The sequence below is a fragment of the Ochlerotatus camptorhynchus genome, unplaced genomic scaffold, assembly GCF_037179485.1.
Source record: "Ochlerotatus camptorhynchus isolate MF236.1 unplaced genomic scaffold, CSIRO-AGI_Acam_v1.1 ptg000274l, whole genome shotgun sequence".
NCBI lineage: Eukaryota > Metazoa > Arthropoda > Insecta > Diptera > Culicidae > Ochlerotatus > Ochlerotatus camptorhynchus.
In genome coordinates this window covers 1,631,655-1,651,894 of record NW_027040763.1, presented here as the reverse complement: position 1 = coordinate 1,651,894, position 20,240 = coordinate 1,631,655, and the positions used below count along the sequence as shown (strand labels likewise).

The 20,240-nt window shown below is 41.1% G+C and overlaps 1 protein-coding gene across 3 annotated transcripts in view; it reads left to right on the top strand.

The window, feature by feature from the left end:
- Positions 1–20,240, top strand: part of CdGAPr (GTPase-activating protein CdGAPr) — a 186,613-nt gene that overhangs the window by 144,602 nt on the left and 21,771 nt on the right. For all 3 annotated transcript variants that reach the window (XM_065227459.1, XM_065227457.1, XM_065227458.1), the window contains exon 2: positions 19,351–19,842. In XM_065227459.1, the coding sequence (XP_065083531.1) occupies positions 19,531–19,842 (312 nt within the window). In that variant the 5' untranslated portion in view covers positions 19,351–19,530. The remainder of the gene's footprint in view (positions 1–19,350; positions 19,843–20,240) is intronic.

The window sequence follows — 20,240 nt, the reverse complement described above, 5'->3', positions numbered from 1 at the left end:
TTTAAATGTTTGAAATCAAATTTCCCATGGTACTACTTGGATTTATGCTCAGAATTTTCATGGAATTTTTCTTAACGTTACCAGAAAATTCCCCTCGTAATTGGATGGAATTCCCTTGAACCTCTCCTAAGAATATTCTTGGAATCTCCATTAGAAACATTTGAAACTATCCTGGAAACTCGAGTATTTGTAACATCTTTTCAATATTTTCTTTGAACTCTAGTGAAATCTCTTCTCAGAATTCGTTCTGAATTCTCCTCAGAAATGCCTTGCAAATCGTTGGAATTCTTTTCTGAATCTTCATGAAACATACCTCAGAATTTCTTTTAAATTTTCCACCAGTTTTTTTGGAGTTTACCTCAGAATTCGATTCATGGTATTAATCCCAGAACTGCCTTGGATTTCTGCTCAGAATAATCATGGAATTTTTTCTGAACATTTTTTGAAAATTCCCCTCGTAATTACTTTAGAATTCCCTTGAAACTCTCTTAAGAATATGATTGGAATCTTTTATTTTTTAAACCTTTGAAATTATCCTGGGAACTCGATTACTTTTAAAATCTATTCAATACTTTCATTGACCTCTTGTAAAATCTCTTCTCACAATTCGTTCTGAATTCTCCTCAGAAATCCTTGGAAATTTTCCTCGTAAATCGTTGGAATTATCTTCTGAATTTTCTTGAAACATTCCTTAGAATGAAATTCCCTTGCAGCTCTATTACGAATCTTCCACAGTTAATTGAAATTATTTTCTGAACATTCTTTAAATTCGGTTAGTAATTCTCTTTGCATTATCAGCATAACTCTTGGAATGTTTATGAGGATTCACCTGCTAACAATTATCCTTGGCGTTCTCCTCGCTACTCCCTTCGAGGGGGCGGCCCCGGCGCAATGGTTACCATCTATATCACGAGCACAAATCGAATCCCCGGACAAGTCACGAATGACACAATAGTGTTAAAGCGACTATACAAAAAATAAAAAAAAAATAAAATTCCTTGTAATTCTCCTAAGAATAACTTAGGAATTCTATTCTGAGTAGTCTTAGACTCTACAAACGTTCAGAATCATCTAAATTTTCTTAAAATTTTGAAGATTTCTGCGGAATGCCAAAAAAAAATATCTTGCTCCGAGGCATCCAACAATTTTCACTGGATCTCATTTGTATCTTTAAAAAACTTAATTCAATCTCTCACTATTACATTTTGGTCTCGGTATCGTAAAAGATAATGGTTTATTTTTTAATACATGAATTGAATCATGTCAGTTTAAAAAAAGTAGAAGGGTCTGTGCCTAGGGGCACGAACGGGAGCTTGACGTAGGACCGCTAGTGGACGGAATTAATGTGAAGAGCATTTAGTTCTTTTAATTGATCAATTATCTATTATCTCAACTCTTTCCGTTTTTGAATTGTAGGCGTACCAAATTTGTAGTAATTTTTTTCAAAGAGAAAGTTGATTAAGAGAATCAATCAAAATCACTTGCACCCCTGCTTCCAAGTTTGGTTACAAGATTACAACTCTGGAGAGCATTTTGTGTGGTCGTTGGGGGCTTGTGGTTCTGAATATGGACAAACAAGAACAGATAAATTCTATTCCAACTCTTTACTGATGTAAGCTTGATGGCCCTGAAAAGGGCCGTTTTATTGAAGAGGAAATCCATGGCCACTTACGCTTGGCGTGTTAAGTGTAGGTGACAGCATCACGGACGACCGATAGCGGTTATCTCGAAGAACTTTGCCACGACCAGTCAATTGTTGCTTGTTAGGTGTGAAGGAGTGGACTAGCCACCACCTTCCTACTGCTGCTATTTCTGTTCACCACGCCGTCCGAAGCGAAAATGATGCCTAATGCATCATTAATAATGCCATGCAGCAGCGCTCTTTTATATCTTTTCAGGTTAAAGCAGAATGATGTGCAACCAACTGGTATAAAAGCTACAAAGACTCCTCCCATTGTGAGTAGTTTGCTATCAAGTAGCGGCACTGGCTCTTTTCCTTTTGCGTACATGGCAAATGAGAACGACCCAAATTTGAGTTTAGTTCACTCATAATCGCCAAAAGTGCAGGAACTCAGCGATGAGTAAATTTGTCTCATGGTTTCCTATGGAAATTCTAAAAAATCTGCCAGAAAATGAGGAAATTGACGAAAAATTTTTATTCAGTCTCGGAGTAGTACCAATAGACTGAGTGAATCCAATCTTTACTTTCATCGCTGAGTTCCTGCATTTTATTTCTTATTTCTGAGATCACTAAACTCAAATTTGGGTCGTTCTCATTCGCCGTGATATCACCTTGAAAGACATAGGCGCCGGTGGTTAGCGTGATAACCTCTCACCCAAGCAGGCCTGGGTACAATCTCAGTCGGCGCCATTGGCATGTTCTAAGGCATAACAGCTCTGATCACGCCTTCCTTCGGGAAGTAAAGCCGTTGGTCCCCGGTTGAGTTGATGGGTCGATTGGTAGGGTCCAGGTTTGGGAGCTGCCTAACTGGCGTCGGTAGCATTGGAGCTCAGTACGGAAAACAAATCTCGCGTCACTTTTCAATAGGTCCTATCTACATTGATCGATTCTCTTCATCGACACTCTCTTTCGTAAATAACTCGGCTTCACAAATATTTCCTGCCGTCTTCGTCGAATTAGATGCTAGATTATTGCTTCTTCCATCGAAAATATTAGGCCGTGACGATTCAAAGTTGATCAAGGTTGATCAAAATAATTTGTACCCCTGCTTCCAGTTTGATTACATGAGCATTTTGTGTGATCGTTGGTTCTGAATATGGACAAACAGGCAGATGAATTCTATTCCTACTCTTTACTGTAATAAGCTTGGTGGCTCTGAAAATAGCCCTTTTTGTTGCCAAAGTTGGTAATGATTTAACCACCGAAGCAGAGTGCGTCTCTGTCACTTCAAAACGTAGATGACATCCATGGCCGCTTACGCTTGGCGTGTTTAGTGTAGGTGACAGCATCACGGATCTCATTTTTCAGGAACACCTTCAGCACACCTCGTAAATCAGACCGGAGAAACGTCAGACACCGCCACGGTGAGCCAGACGACGGATGGTGGTTATCTCGAAGAATTTGCGTTTGGTTCTGAATATGGCGATGAGTGTGCAAAATATTACGCAATTCCATCCTTCCTATTCGCACGCGCCCGAGGATCGGAGGCGAATGTCACTTCGACTTGTTTCGTCTACTTACTACTCTCTGACGACTGTGCTGGGGAAGCAGCATATGCATGTAGGTAATTGGTGGATTTGTTAGTTAATTCGACGCTTTTGGACAATGTTGGACATTTACCAGTTTTTCAATAGTTTCTTGTTGAAAATCAACATTCGGAAGCATTGTTATCGAGGGGTAGCCATATTTCTGATCGATTGGTGATAAAATTATTGAAATTGGACCAGGGGCAGCTGAGTTATTAACGTTCAAAATCTTTCTTAATTTGTTACATGTTCCTTTTTCGGTTTTCACAAAGTGTACCCCCGTATAGAAATCAAAGACGTAGTCCTACGTCAAAAACTTCCTGTAGTTTTTTTACCGAATATAATTTTCTCACAAACAACTTCTAAAATTTGCACTCGCTCTCGTTTTAAAACATATAATCTTTCAACACTTACATTTTCAGCTGATTTGCAGATTTGCAGTGTCTATGTGGATCATACCAACTTATTTCCGTGTATGCCTGATGTTCTAGGATTTCTAAATCCTTATTTCGATACTGCAAATATTATCTCAGTCTTTGCTAGAGCATCTGGTATACATGGCAATGATTCGTGCGCAGACACTGTGAATCTCTCTGGAAGTATATTGATACTAAAGACATTGTCCCAGTCTCGGTTGATCTAGTAGATCAAATTATCTGAACTCCAGGACGATTTTGAGAACCTAGAATATCTGGAATACTCGTAAATTGGTCATGCATGATCCACATAGACACTTTGAATCTGATTGGATGATCGATACTACACACATTATTGCAGTCCTGGTTGATCTAGTAGAACAAATCAACTGATGTCCTGGACGATTTGGAGAACCTAGAATCTCCGATATACATCCCAAGTAACAATTTTGGTTTTATGAGGGTTCTGTAGATCATAATTTGGACTTGTAGAATGCTATAAACCTCTATAAAGCTTGCAATGTTACTTGGGATGATAATAAGTCGTACAGTTGAGAAATCGCGGTTTTCGCGGAACAAATTTAGATAATATTGTAACAGCCCTGTATTTTCGATACAGTCCTTTTTACAAAAGAGATTCTGTGGAATGCTGTATATAATTTTCTAAGAGAATTTCAAGGAGCCGAATCCTGAGATTATTCTAATGTAATTTTAAAGAAACCCTGTGCAGAACTCCAAAAGTTCATGACGATTCATACATACAAAAGTTTAATGATCTCGAGCAATGAAAAGAAGAAAATGATAGAGGAAAAGTATCATTATTCTGGAATTAAAATAATGTGAGATCTCAATTTAATGTCCCTGACGAGTCATAATCAGTGCGTCCAACATGATGATCTTTTGTGATTTAAAGTGATAATTTGAAATCCCATCTTGATGAAATTGGCTGGATTCTAAGCCGATATATTTAAAATACCGGAAATTTCTCCTCGTTTGCGATATTACCAGTTCATTCGACGCCGTTGTCCTCCATCATGATAGTAGAATTAAAAAAAATCTCCCGATTTATAAAATTCCTCCAAGAATACCTATGCGTGAGCTGACTTTGAACTTTTTCAAATTCAATGTTGCGGTAGAAATTCAAATTAACAAACTCTACCCGCCCCAGGGGTGTTTCCTTCGCTCGCAGAAGTCAAATCGATTGATTCGCTCGGAGTCAAACCAACGCGTTATTTCCAAATTTACGTGCAATGAAACCTGATCCGGGTGGAATAGCCAGCGGCAGGCGGTTGAATTCCCACCATAGGTAGCTACCTGCGAAAGGAAAGAAAAACAAAAATCCCCAAACAACAAATCCGGACGTTGCGCTGTTCTGCAGTATCGATTTAAGCCGCGGTGGGTTGCTGCCCTGCGACGACTGGTGAACGATGCTTTGTTTCAATTTCAGACGAGTACCACCCCAAGGAACAGAACAACAAAAAAGCTGCAGCTAAACCTCCAAATTTGGCGCAACATTATTCAATCATCTAACACAACGATGACGACGACAACGACGACGGCGCAAGTCCCAGACAAGTCAAGTTAACTGGTTTTTTTTGGAGGTTTGCCAAATTGAAGTTGATTATGTTTCCCAAAATCATCACAACCACCGGAGATGGACGGAGATTGGACGACGCAATTTTCGACAAACTCTGCATGACGACCATAAGTCTTCATTTATGGCAGTTTTATGACTGTCACAATTTGCTCATTTTTGCAATAAGTGACGCCGTGCTGATGAAGTAAATCTTTCGAAAAGGAAAACACCATTTTCAAACTGACCATGGCCTGAATTTGCGATCGGTTGTCGTCACCGTTACGCGGGTTCGTGGGAGCTTAGAAAATTGAACGTTCCCCCCTTTTCAATGGTTGATTGAACTTTCGCCGATGGATGGCCAATTATCTGCAAACAAGTGAACCCCTAAACGATGGTGATCGCGGCCTCTATTGTAAGTTTCACTCAAATTCAAGAGTCATCCATCGAACCCGAGCAGCCCCGAACAAAGCCCGGCAGATCTGTAGGATTTAACTACTAGGCGAGGTGGACGCTAAAAGTCGCGAATTGCGATAATAACGGATAATGGCAAATCGGTTACCGCACAGTCAATGATCCCTTTAACAACTTTCGATTTTCAAACAAAAAAAAAACCTTCTCATTGCCGTTGTCGTCATTACCTTCGCTTTGGTGCTCAGTGGTGGTCGCCGCTAAGTTGCCCATTTCTAGCAACACGAGCGAACCTCGCCATCTTACAAGTCAACCGGTGGAGGTGAAGATTTTCCAAATTGCCTTAAACGGCACCTGACAATCATGTTTTGTGCATCCCCACGTGCCTTCCGAAAGTTTGCCAATTGCTAACGACACCGAGAAAACCAAAACAAACGCCGAAGTTGGGGAAAGGAAAATTCAATTTCTTGTCAAGAGCTTAGTGTTTAAAACCTTACCGGCTTGAGGGCGTTCTTTTGTGGCCATAATATGCTTTCAGCGTGTCCCAAGCGGGTAATTGCTGTGCAGCAGCACACGTCATAAAACATTCATGGAACGTTTATCCAGGCGAAGCGATGCTGTTCGTGTCCGCCTGGTGCAGATGGTTCGATGGATGGATGGATTCGCAGAGCAAAGAGGTGCAAAACGGTATCGGCTCTGGGTCGTCAACTCTTGCGTGGTCCATCATCATTATCCGTTTTAGCAATCGGATGGCTCTAGGATGGGGAAGAGATCCGGTATGTCTGTTACGAAAATACCTTTGTGCGTGTGAATGGTTCCGAAGACATAGGATGAGATGTTTATGATTATTTTGTTGAAGGAAGAGTCCGAGTTATACCGAAAATACATAGGGTATATGTCCCTAACCTCGGTCTAATATGAAACCTTCAATTACATTTGATGCCGTATCTTATGTAATAATTGACCTGCAGTCGATATTTTACTGTCAACATACAAGTTTAGATATTATCATTATTTGGATATTAATTAGGCATGACTGAAAATTGTAAAACTCACCATTTTAACATGAAAACATTCCAGGTACGTGGATGTAATGTCGGTATACTGTACTCAAATTGGGTCTATACATGGATGCAACTTCGTCCTATGGAAGATGAACCTCGATCTACAAAGGTTCGGCATGTGAAATCGCGCTTCTTTTTCATTTCATTATCATTTATACGTAACCACTACGTCACTTTCACTTCTCGCACGGCCAATCATACCAACTCAGCGACTGAGAATAATTGACTCAAGGAATTTTCTTTCCATACGAAATTTACTCAGATTCGGAAGAAACTGCAGCTACTCATAGGTTATGAGTAACTGCAGATTCTTCCAAATCTGAGTAAATTTCGTATGGAAAGAAAATTCTCTATGATGATTGGCCGTACGCGTAAGAACTGATGAGGAAGAAAAGGACAGTAGTTCCTGATGAATGTGGGCGTCTGTTTAATGAGAGAGAGAGAGAAGGATTAGTAATTTCCGTTTAATTCCACCACCTTATTTGCTTATCCTTGACAGATACGCGTATTTCGTCTACAATGTGCAGACTTCTTCAGTGTCTTGTACTAATATTCGACTCGAGACAGTAGTTGTTTTTTTCGGTTGATCCAAATTTCATAAATCACGATGCTTTTAAAAGCCAAGTAGATCATCTCACGAACACACATATAACGAACTGTCAAGTCAAGTAATAGCAAGCCGAACAATACATTAGCTCCTAAGTAGCATTGACAGATTCTCTTTGTAGATTTTATCTTTGCATCCCCACGGTCATGTATAGACACTTCCAACTATTTTTAACACATAGTTCGAAAAAAGAAGCTATTATCTACAATGGCGTCGCCCTAACCTCAATCTACCTGAAGTAATGAAATTGGGTTGTTAGCGGAATGCTAAATAAAACAGCAAAAGGGTTTATCTTCCATTTAATTCCACTTAATTAATTTTGGTATCCATGACAGATACGTATTTCGACTACAATGTGCAGTCTTCATCAGTGTCATCAAAATCTAACCCCCTTAAGTACTCATCCCCTAGGTAAAAAAGTCAAGATCATAGGTATAAAAATGAAACTACAATGTGTTGAATCGGAACCTACCTAACTAATAAAAACCAAAGATTTAAGTAAGCTAAAGGAGAAAAATCTATACAAATCTCTAATAAGGAAAATCCCCCAAAGGCTTGGTAGCCATCATAATGAAGTAATGAAATTGGGTTGTTAGCGGAATGCTAAATAAAACAGCAAAAGGGTTTATCTTCCATTTAATTCCACTTAATTAATTTTGGTATCCATGACAGATACGTATTTCGACTACAATGTGCAGTCTTCATCAGTGTCATTCCCACTAAAGAACTTATATTTTATTATTATAAGTTCTTTAGTGGGAATGACACTGATGAAGACTGCACATTGTAGTCGAAATACGTATCTGTCATGGATACCAAAATTAATTAAGTGGAATTAAATGGAAGATAAACCCTTTTGCTGTTTTATTTAGCATTCCGCTAACAACCCAATTTCATTACTTCATTATGATGGCTACCAAGCCTTTGGGGGATTTTCCTTATTAGAGATTTGTATAGATTTTTCTCCTTTAGCTTACTTAAATCTTTGGTTTTTATTAGTTAGGTAGGTTCCGATTCAACACATTGTAGTTTCATTTTTATACCTATGATCTTGACTTTTTTACCTAGGGGATGAGTACTTAAGGGGGTTAGATTTTGATGACACTGATGAAGACTGCACATTGTAGTCGAAATACGTATCTGTCATGGATACCAAAATTAATTAAGTGGAATTAAATGGAAGATAAACCCTTTTGCTGTTTTATCTCAATCTACCTGTTCAACAACTCTCAAAACGTAAACAAACAAAACAATATTGGTTCAAATGGATACAAATCAGTGAAACTAGAAGACCCTGTGCCCTTTGGAAATGATTTAAATGTAGCATGTTCTAAGGTTGTGTTCCATTTGGTGAATTTTCACTTAAATTTACAGATGGAAAATTTTCAAATAAATCTGCTATTCCACCAGACTTATTTATGACAGACAAGGAATCAATTTTGACAAACACATTTTCTAAAAACGGACAACAACAGAGGGATTTTCGAACATTTTAATTTATTTTCGATGTGTCAAATTTAAGTGAAAATTCATCAAATAGAACACAGCCTAAATAACGTTTTCAAAGTTGGTGATAAGGTGAAAAGTGAGTTACGTGACGGCACTGATTACACTAGTTTACAAATAAAAATAAAAAAATGAACTTCAACTTATGTAAAATCGTGGGCTGAATCCCAAAATGATCTCCAAATGATCAGAGTCCGCATCGTGCTCTCTTGCCGTGCGTATCTATTTGCTTTTTGCTGAAGGAAGAGTTACTACTACCTAAAGCTACAACAAATTTAAACAGCACTTTTCAGTGCTCAACCTGTAAAAAATTTTCTACCTTTTTCAACTCTTATTCCTCTTCGATCCTTGTTTGGACCCTACCCGAGGTAATCCTTCTTGGATATCGATTTGGAAAATTCCTCTTCGATCCTTCAGATTCTTATAGTAATCTGCTTGGAAGTCGATTTGGATAAAAATTCACTGCCGCCATGGCGCCTAAACGCAAAAGAAATGGGCAAACTCTTGACCCCCCTTCTGATGAAATTAATTTGAGTAATCAATTTGATTTGCTCACGGATGATGAGAATGATCCATCATCCAAGAAAAATTCGAGTAAACTTTCCCGGCTTAATGCCAAGAAGGAAAAGATTCCCCCTATTGTGATAACCACTTCCGATTTCCATGCTCTTCGCATGGAACTTTTGAATTTCGTAAAAGTTAAGTTTTCACTACAAATTGGACGTCGGGGTGAATGCCGTGTATTGGCTGAAACCTTGGACGGATTTAAATGTATTCGCAAGTATCTTACTGAGAAGCATCACAAATTTTTTACTTACGACACCAAAACTGAACGTGTGTTCAAGGTTGTCATGAAAGGACTGCCCAGTGGTGAATCCCTGGATCAGATCAAAGATGAATTGGCAAAATTACTTGGAGTTGTGCCACTCCAAGTAATCAAAATGAAAATGAAATCCCGTCCTGGCGATTCGCGCAACGGGATTTCTAATGATTTTTATTTAGTTCACTTCAAGTCTAGTGAACTAAACAACCTTAAGGCCTTAGAAAAAGCTAGCCTTATGCTCCATGTCCGAGTGAAGTGGGAACACTTCAGGAAGACTGGAGGAAATTTCCAAAACCTCACTCACTGCCGTAAGTGCCAGGGATGGGGTCACGGAACTAAAAATTGCTACATGCCAGCTAAATGCATGAATTGTGGTGATTCCTCTCACGCAAAGGACGAATGTCCTGTGAAGGACGCAAATTATTTGATTTATAGAAATGATCGTCTTGATGGACCCTGTGGTGGCGTTGCCATCATTGTTCACAGACGAATCAAACATAAAATTCTTTCTTCATTTGAAACCAAAGTTTTTGAAACTTTGAGAGTTTCTGTTGAAACAAAATTTGGACAACTTACGTTTATAGCTGCCTATTTGCCATTCCAATGCGTAGGCCAGCAAAAGAATTTTCTCAAGGGTGACATTCAGAAACTTACCCGTCATAGGTCTAAATTCTTCATTATTGGTGATTTTAATGCAAAACACCGCTCATGGAATAATGCTCAAAGCAATTCCAATGGTAATATTCTGTTTGATGATTGTTCTGCAGGTTATTACACTATTCAATATCCAAACAACCCAACATGCTTTTCTTCTGCAAGAAATCCTTCAACTATTAATTTGGTCTTAACTGATTCATGTCAATTTTGTAGCCAATTACCCATGCTGACTTCGGTTCTGATCACCTTCCAGTAACTTTTGAAATATCCTAAGAAATAATTTGTAATCCCAACAGCTCTACTTTCAATTACCATAGAACTGATTGGGAGCAATATCGAACATTTATGGAATATAACTTCGATCCAAACATTCCTTTGCAAACCAAAGATGAAATTAATTATGCTCTTGAATCTCTGACTGCTTCTATAGTTGAAGCAAGAGTTGCCTCAGTACCAAAATGCGAGGTTAAATTCGATTCAATTATAATAGACGGCGATCTTCAGCTCTTGATCCGTCTTAAAAATGTCCGTAGGAGACAATATCAAAGAACACGCGATCCTGCCATGAAAGTTATCTGGCGGGATTTGCAAAAACAAATAAAAAAGCGATTCTCTGCCCTGAGCAACAAAACATTTGAAAATAATATTTCTAAATTAGACCCGAGTTCCAAACCCTTTTGGAAACTCACAAAAATTTTGAAAAAACTTCAAAAGACTTCAAAGGATTCAGCACAAAGTTCTGAAAATGATTTTGAAGTTGCCTGTAATTTTTTTTCAAAATGGCGTCTTTGTATTCTTCATTAAATTATAGCTCGAAAACGTCACTTCTGATCCAAATGGCCGATTTTTTTTTTGTGCAAAGATGTGATTGACCATAACAAATAATTATGCAAAGTTACATGCAAATCGGAGAATGTAAAGTAAAAAATTCATTTTCCATACAAAAGTAACATTTTTAAATTTCATTTACTCGTGCTATTCTAGAGATTTGTTTGTTTATCAGAACAATTTATTTAGAAATACAATTCCTTCTCGTTTTTCGATTCAATTTCTCCTTTCACTAGAACATTCCCTCCATTCCGTAGGCATCTTAAAAGGCCAGTAGAATCTTCAGATACATATTACTTACAACCAATGGATCCATTAAAAGATTTTAAGAACATTTCTGGAGCAATCTCTATGACTATTTTTCTAAAAAAAACTTTCAGTTGAAACTCCAGACCACTGAGAAAAATAAATACATCAAACTTAAAGTAATAATCAGTAAAATGTTTTTCGGGGAGCACCTAATTTTACATGACATGTTGTTTGCATTGCATCTTAAATGTCAAAAATTAAATTAAAATTTCTATCTAAGTTTGTAGTACCTACATAACTCAATCAGTCGTCCAATTTCCAGTCAACTTTCCGGTCATTGCTAATCAGTTTACTTCTATATCCCCCACACACTTTTCCCGAGAACCCCGGTCGGATCGTTGGCTGTTGTCTGCCCTTTGTCTGTCAGTAAGTCTGGTGTGCACTGAACCAAACCAGCTTCGATTCGCTATGTAGGCTCATGCGATAAAGTCAATATGATACTGCATGCATCGTAGAGAGAGTGAGGACAAATAGACCGAAATTGCCTCCGGTGTTGTCTTTTTTCGGTCGGCTGAATCTTGAAGAGAGAGAGAGAGAGAGAGAGAGAGAGAGAGAACGAGTCAAGCAGTGCAATCGTCCTATCAACAACCATCTCCTCGTCCTGCGGTGATATTCAACCGGGGGAGATTCAGTGGTCGTCGGTGCACACGTGAAGTTTATTCTTACAGATTGTTCACCTTTCTGTCGGGTGTAACTTGCCACACTACATGCACACAATATGGCTAAGAGTGTGGCAAAATGGCAAATTGGCCCTTTGCTTCTAGTCTGGAGAGCGCACTCTTAACACAGGATTTCTGCCTCATACGTTTATACTTGCAACGCAAACCAGCGCTTGACGTGCAGGAGTGATTTAATGCATATTTAATAGACTGTTTACCATCGAACGCACCCACCGGGTTGCACCATGGGTGCCAGTTTTTTGTAAAATTAAGCATTTTTGTTTTATGTATATGCAATAGATTTACATAAAATAGAATCAATCAAACTAGCAGCACTGCCTTGCACAACAAGCTTCTTCCGCAACGTATGGGCGAACCGTTCGTTGCTGCTACGACCAACGATGAAAATATTTACATTTCAAGCGATGATTGTTCCGGACACCCTTCAGGGGCAATCTAAAGTCCCCTTTCCCTTCATCTAACGGAAAAAATCTTTGCATAATAAATAGAATTTTGTCGCATTAGGAAGTCACAGGTAGCTAAAAGGGTTTCTGAATTCGGACACTTGATAAATATCACACCTCTGTCTTTCGCACCCCGGTCGGTGTAAATAGAAGCGTGGTCAAAAGGTGCTCAACGATTCCTTCAAAACTGCACATACCATAAGCTCTTTGGATGAAGAACGTGATTTTAATTATTCACGAAAGAGTCACACAATTTGCCGTTTATGATGTTATTATGAGGTCATAACGAGATAGAGGAGTAAATTATCGTCGTCACCTTCACCAAAATTTGGGGCTCCCCGTGCCGTTTAAGGGTGCGCCGGCAATCGTTGCGCATCTATAATTCATAATTAATTGCATCCGTTTTCGGAGGGTGGTTTATTCAGGAGCCAATTTAGGCTAATGGAAGGTCTCGAATGCGCGTTCCTCCCTGGTAGTGATAAGCATTTAATTAAATCATCACGTAGGTATCACTTCGGTGGAGATTCGTGGCCTGATGAAAAAAAAATAACGAGTGGAAGAAGGAATCGTGATCGAACGGCGATTCTCTGGCCTGCATGCTGATGGAGAATTCCTAATTAATTTTATGCAAATTTCGGTTCGAGCAAGTATACAACCTGCATCTACCCACATACGACGCAATTTCAGACCACATTCACGACGCCACGGCGGGAGACACCATATAAATTGGTCACTGCGTATTGGAAGCAATTCCCAAGCCAAATAACTGAATCTGGAGCATGTCACTTGCAGAGATTACAGATCAACCCTATCCACCAACAACGAACGAACGTGTGAATAAATATTATAATAAATGAAGTTCTTCATGCAATCGCGCACTGTTAAACAACCTGTCACTCCCGAGCAGCAATTATGGCCAAGTTGGCTGCGAAGCGGGGTGGGTCGTACGATGAAAGGCATAACAATAACAGTTACACGAGAAAACCTTGGCGCGATTAATTGAACGACGACGATCGACTCTATAGGGCTGTTCAACTCGAGCGAAAGATACACCTAAGTCATGCGTTGATATAGAACGATCTGAACGTGTGTGTGCTGCTGACAAAGTGGGTACAAGATGTCAACACGACAGGCAGGCAGGCAAGTTATGCTGAGCGCTAAATTGTGTTTTTCTTCCATTTTAACTTTAATAGGATACTGCTGACGTAAATCAATCAAGCGACGTGATCGATGAAAGACCATTATGTGACAAATCATCGCCAGGGTCAAATTGTGCGTTGATTTATTGCTCTATCTATCTGCTGATGGCGCCTGCCTGTGAGCATCAACATCATGGTTGATTGTTCTATTAAATCAGCTAGAATTTTCGATTCGCTTTCGAAGAACAGGTCTGGTCTAGGTAGAATCAAACGTCTGAGGTATGTGTCGCAAGAATGCTTATATGAAAGTAGAAGGCATTAGCTAGCTATAGGGTGGGGCCTCCTTGAGCTCAGTCGGGTGCAGCTACAAAGCAAGAGCATGCTGGAGGTGGCTGGGTTCGATTCCAGGAATGTTTCGGCTTGGACTTCCCTGGGCAAATAGTATGATTGTTCTTGCTACACAATTATACTAATGCTCTCAGCTTAACAACTGTGGAAGTGCATCTAGGCCATTAAGTTGAAGGCCGACGTAAAGTCCAAGTCGAAACGTAATAAAGTTAAAGAAGAAGAAGGTTGTAAGTGTGAATGTGCTGTCGTGAGCAGAGGTGGTAAATGTCATGAATATGTTATAAGGAAAAATGTCATGACATTAGTTTCCTCCATAAAGGGTGATACGGTCAAAATTTGGTTAAGGGAAAACGCGTGTAAATCGGTGAAATCGTTTATTTAAAAAATCAAATTAAATTTCTTTTTCAAGTTCAATTAGTATAAAATTCAGGAAAAATATTCAGTTAGGCTTCCGCTTTTCCAAATCCGAATTGCCGGGCCTTACGCTTGACCCCTGCCATCAGATTTTGTACAGCCACCTTGTCCACCTTCTTCGCCGCAGAAAGCCAGTTTGCCTTGAACTGCTGCTCGCCCTTAGCAGTTTTTTTGGTCTTCTTTAGGTTCCGCTTGACAATAGCCCAGTATTTCTCAATTGGGCGGAGCTCTGGCGTGTTGGGAGGGTTCTTGTCCTTGGGAACCACCTGCACGTTGTTGGCGGCGTACCACTCCATGGCCTTTTTACCGTAATGGCAAGATGCCAAATCCGGCCAAAACAGTACGGAACAACCGTGTTTCTTCAGGAAAGGCAGCAGACGTTTATTCAAACACTCTTTCACGTAAATTTCTTGGTTGACAGTCCCGGAAGCTATGAAAATGCTGCTTTTCAAGCCACAGGTACAGATGGCTTGCCAAACCAGATATTTCTTTGCGAACTTTGACAGTTTCATGTGCTTGAAAACATCTGCTACTTTTCCCCTTCCTTTTGCCGTATAAAACTCCTGTCCCGGAAGTTGCTTGTAGTCGGCTTTGACGTAGGTTTCGTCGTCCATTACCATGCAGTCAAACTTCGTCAGCATCGTCGTGTACAGCCTCCGGGATCGCGCTTTGGCCGTCGTATTTTGTTTATCATCGCGATTTGAAGTCACTACCTTCTTGTAAGTCGATAGTCCGGCTCGTTTTTTGGCTCGATGCACGGTTGTAGACGATACACCCAGCTTATTTGCGGCATCTCGGAGAGAGAGTTTGGGGTTTCGCTTGAAACTACCGGCAACTCTCTTTGTCGTCTCAGCGGCTTCCGGTTTTCGATTTCCCCCCGATCCAGACTTCCTGGCTGTCGATAAACGTTCCCCAAACACTTTAATTACATTTGTAACGGTTGATTTGGCAACTTTTAGCGATTTTGCCAACTTTGCGTGCGAGTAGCTCGGATTTTCGCGATGCGCGAGCAAAATTTTGATACGTTGCTCTTCTTGCTTGGACGGCATTTTGACAACTGAAGAGTGAATTCCAAAATCAAAATAGGAGCAACATTCTACACACACACACCTTCAAAATGAGGGGTGTTCAGGCTTTTTAAATGCAAAATTGAAAGAAATACGTCAAGTTGATATTGACCAAATTTTGACCGTATCACCCTTTACAATGTGTATGGTAACATCTCTGCAGTAAAAATGAACATTTACCACCTCTGCTCGTGAGTAGGGTTCATTTTTTCTACTTTATTGATGAGATTTTCAGGGTCGTGGACATTGTGATCTCTCAGATTCTGACCATGTCCCTGGGGGTACCCGGACCGTCTCCAGATGTGACCAATGTGGTTCTGGGCACATGAAATGACTAGAACTTGTTCTTGAATTCTCATTCGATGGTACTCGATATGGCTACTATTGAACTTGTTTTCGATTTCTCACGTGCTTTGAGGCATTGAGTGAGGCACGTTTCAAGAAACTTCCAGTCTCGAGATCCGTACTCACCGCAACATGTTCCGGCCATATCTCCGAAACCAGTTGATCGCTTTCAATCATATTCAATGGAGTTCTTTGAGACCATAGTAACTTTCATTTGGCGCTTGTTGCTTGAAATGTGGTGCTTTGATTGCCGGGAATTCTATCTTGCAAATTTCCGTCACACCCACACACAAACACACGCCCTACGGAGAAGGAGAGGGAGATAACGTCGAAGTCACCAACGAGGAACTCGTAGCAGTGGCGAAAGGATTGAAGGTGAAGAAAGCTCCCGATCCGGATGGAATCCCCAACGTAGCGTTGAAAGCGGCGATCTAGGCATCCCCGGACATGTTCAGGATGGTGCTGCAGAAATGCCTGGACGAGGGTCACTTCCCTGACGGGTGGAAGATACAGAAGCTAGTGTTGCTACCGAAACCAGGAAAACCGCCTGGGGATCCAGCATCGTACAGGCCTAGATGTCTGCTGGATACACTCGGAAAACTCTTGGAGAGGATCATCCTAAACAGACTGACGAAATACAGGCAGTTCGGATTCCGGAAAGAGAGATCGACGGTGGATGCAATTCGAAAAGTGGTCGAGAAAGCTGAGAAGGCGTCCAAACAGAAGCGAAGAGAAGATCGATATTGCGCCGTGATAACGATGGACGTCAAGAATGCGTTCAACAGCGCCAGCTGGGAGGCCATCGCCAAACCGCTGCATAGAATGAGGGAGTTATTCCCAGAATCGGGTTCTGGTCTACGAGACAGGCATGGGACAGAGATCGATTAGGATCACAGCGGGAGTTCCACAAGGCTCCATCCAACGCTCTGGAACGGGATGTACAACGGCGTGCTAACGCTGAAACTGCCCAAAGGATGTGAGATCGTTGGCTTTGCGGACGAGGTCGTTTTGACGGTAACAGGCGAGACGCTGGAAGAGGTGAAAGTGTTGGCGACTGAGGCGATGGACATGATTGGTAACTGGATGCAAGGAGCGAAGCTGCAAATAGCTCACCACAAAACGGAAGTGCTGTTGGTCAGTAACTGTAAAGCGGTACAGCGGGCAGAAATCACCGTCGGTGAGCACGCCATACCGTCGAAGAGTATGTTGAAATACCTGGGAGTGATGATCGATGACCGGCTAAACTTCAATAGCCACGTCGAATATGCCTGTGAGAAGTTTTCGAAGGCCATCATGGTCCCAGCAGTAGCAAGAGGCGGCTTCTGGCCAGTGTGTCGTCTTCGATACTGAGCCTGAGTTCCAGCGCTTGAAACGAAGCAGAACCAAAGAAAACTTAGCAGTACGTTCCGGCTCATGGCCATGAGAGTCGTGAGTGCGTACAGAACCATCTCGTCGGAAGCAGTATGCGTTATCGCCGGAATGATCCCTATCGGCATCACCTTGGCGGAAGACACCGAGTGCTACAGGCGAAGAGAAGCCGGAAGAGTACGGAAAGTTGTGAGGTTGGAGTCATTGGCTAAGTGGCAACAGTAGTGGAACACGACGGAGAACGGTAGATGGACACATAGACTAATACCGATTCTTTCGACCTGGGTGAACAGAAAACACGGAGAAGTCAACTCTGGCCACGGTTGCTTCAGGAAATACCTGCATCGGTTCGGACACGCAGCGTCACCCCTCTGTCCGGAGTGTGGCAACGTCGATGAAATGCGGGAGCATGTCGTCTTCGACTGTCCAAGGTTCGAGTCAGTGCGAAGGGAGATGCCCGTTCTTAACGTGGAGAATGTTGTCGTTGAAATGTGTCGAGAGGGCAGCAGGGCAGTCATGCAGATCGAAGCTGCAACGTAAATGGAGAGAAGAGCAGCGATCTAGCAACGCCAGCTAGCGCTGAGAGTATGACAAGTGCATGAGCACAGCCACCCCCCGCAGTAGTCGCTTCACAGTGGTCCCGGGGGATCCAGGCATAGGAGAAAATAAGGAATGGGTTTTAGTGGAGCTCATCCCTCACCATCGCTCATTAACGATGAGTTTGGTAAAGGAGATGCTCGACCCGATTCGTACCTTCCTGAAAATTGTCCTTTGCTCGCTTTTGACTTTATACATACACCCTGGTAGTCCTATAATAATAAAGATTGCCGTAGGGTTGATTTAAACCTTCTCCGAATTCCTTTTCCCTGAAATTAATTTTCATTTGCTGGAATCCTGTTCATTATCTCCATAATAGTTTCTTCAGAACTAGCTTGACATTCGCCTTTAGTTCACTATACAATAGTCTTGAAACACTTACCCGAATTCCTTTAGGATATTATCCCTGGAATTCCGCTACAAAACCCTTAAATTTATTTAGCATTCTCATCATTATTCTTGAAGCACAGACAAACAGACATAACACATTGAATATTTTCACTGTAAAACATCGTTGCTAAAACATTACCGCCATCTGTTGAGTACACTGTGGTGGGTAGTACGCTGAACAGATGGCGGTAGTGTGTAAACGTCAAACGAAAGGGAATTGACTATGCGCGCCACAGGTGGCGGTACTGCCAACTACGAAACTTTTAAATTGACCGTTAAATGCTTGTTCGATGAATAACTTGCGAGTGTTATGTCTGTTTGTCTGTGCTTGAAGCATTTTCAGAATTCTTAAAAATGTTCCATGCAATCATAAGAGGCCTCGAATCGAAAAAAAAGTTATTCAAATTGATTCTAAGCACCTCTGAAATAACGTGATATTGCAATCATAATTTTTACTAAATATTGAAAAACGGGCATGTTTTGAGATTTGAACCGGGAAAATCGGGAAAAAACCGGGAATTTTAAAATGAAAATTCAGTGGCCCCCTGCCTAATAGATTTTCAAAATTCTGAAAACTAACTCAATTTCACATGTTTGATAAATCAAACGTTATTCCGTAGATCTCACTGTTTTTTTTTCGATGAGCATTTAATCGAAGACAACAAATCAAGAAGACTGGCAACTTTGCCAGAATCCAAGCAACAGATACAATGGCGCTGCGCTTGAGTGAAGGTGGAAGCAACGTATAGAAAAATGAGCAAATACACAAACCCTTCTTCTGAAGATGTAATCTTTGCTATCAAATTCGTTCGAAGCATTTAACTTTGAGCGGCAGATGACGCGATTGTACCTGTCTCATAGCGTTCGTATGAGAAAATGGAAGAGTAGCCAGTCTTCTTGATTTGTTGCCTTCGATTTAATTCAAGACATACAAAACTCTACGGAGCCGATTGACATTTAAATAATTTTACAATTAATTCGAACTAATATATTTATTTTCGTGTAGTCCAAGTTTTCAATTGTTTGATAGTCTGATCTTCCATTGAGGAAAAACATGCAGTTTCAGTTAGAATGCAACAGCCAACTTTTTATCAAAACAATCATCTCCCTGATCTGTACCGACATTAACGAAACACATTTCTTATTCCTTCTTTTCAGATCCCAACCGGCAGCAACAATGTGTCGCTTAAGTGTGAGTGACGCAACCAAGACCGGCAATCCACATGACTGGCCTGCAAGGGTTTAGAAACGGTGCCCATTCCATCCCGATAGCTTCCAGCAAGTCCTTCCCTGCCGAAAGCCACCCAATTGTATGTCAGTTACTAGTGCGGCGGAAAAATGATGAGTCATTCCGGTGGTAAACACTCTTCCACTACGACGACGACAACGACATCGTCCTCCGTGGCACTGGCCAACAACCAGCAGGAAACAAGTGGTAGTGGCATCATCGTCGCCAGGATGTCTGAGAAAGTTCGCACCATTAGCGACAGCGAATCGGAAATCAACTACGATCTCTTCAGCACCAGCGTAACGTCGGACGGTGGAGCATCGTCAACGTCGGTGATGACCAGCTCGCAAATTTCGAACGCTTCCTCCGATTCGACGCACATCAAGAGTGCCAACCTGACGCGGTCGCAGAACCTGGGAGGGGTAGGTTGTCCGATTTGAGATTGCATTGAAATTGTATTATCCCATCCTAGTAGTATCATAGTTTCACTCACACACCTTCGATAGTAGCGTGCATAATGCAATTTTGGGTAACCCCTTGCAACCACTTTGAAATTTCATATGCTGTTACATGCTGAGCCATGGTAATATCCTTACATGCACCGTTGACCTTTACAAACGTATACTTCCATCCTTACATGTGTATTCCCCAACCTGCAACTGGAACCCTTTCCCGCATCCCCCCTTATGTAAGTCCTAGTAGGTTACCTATCCATCCGCTCTCAGATTCTATTACGCACGACGCCAAATCACACGACTGTTTGTGCAATCGACATTGGAAAAAAATGAACACATAGGTTGGGGAAAAAACCAACACCGGA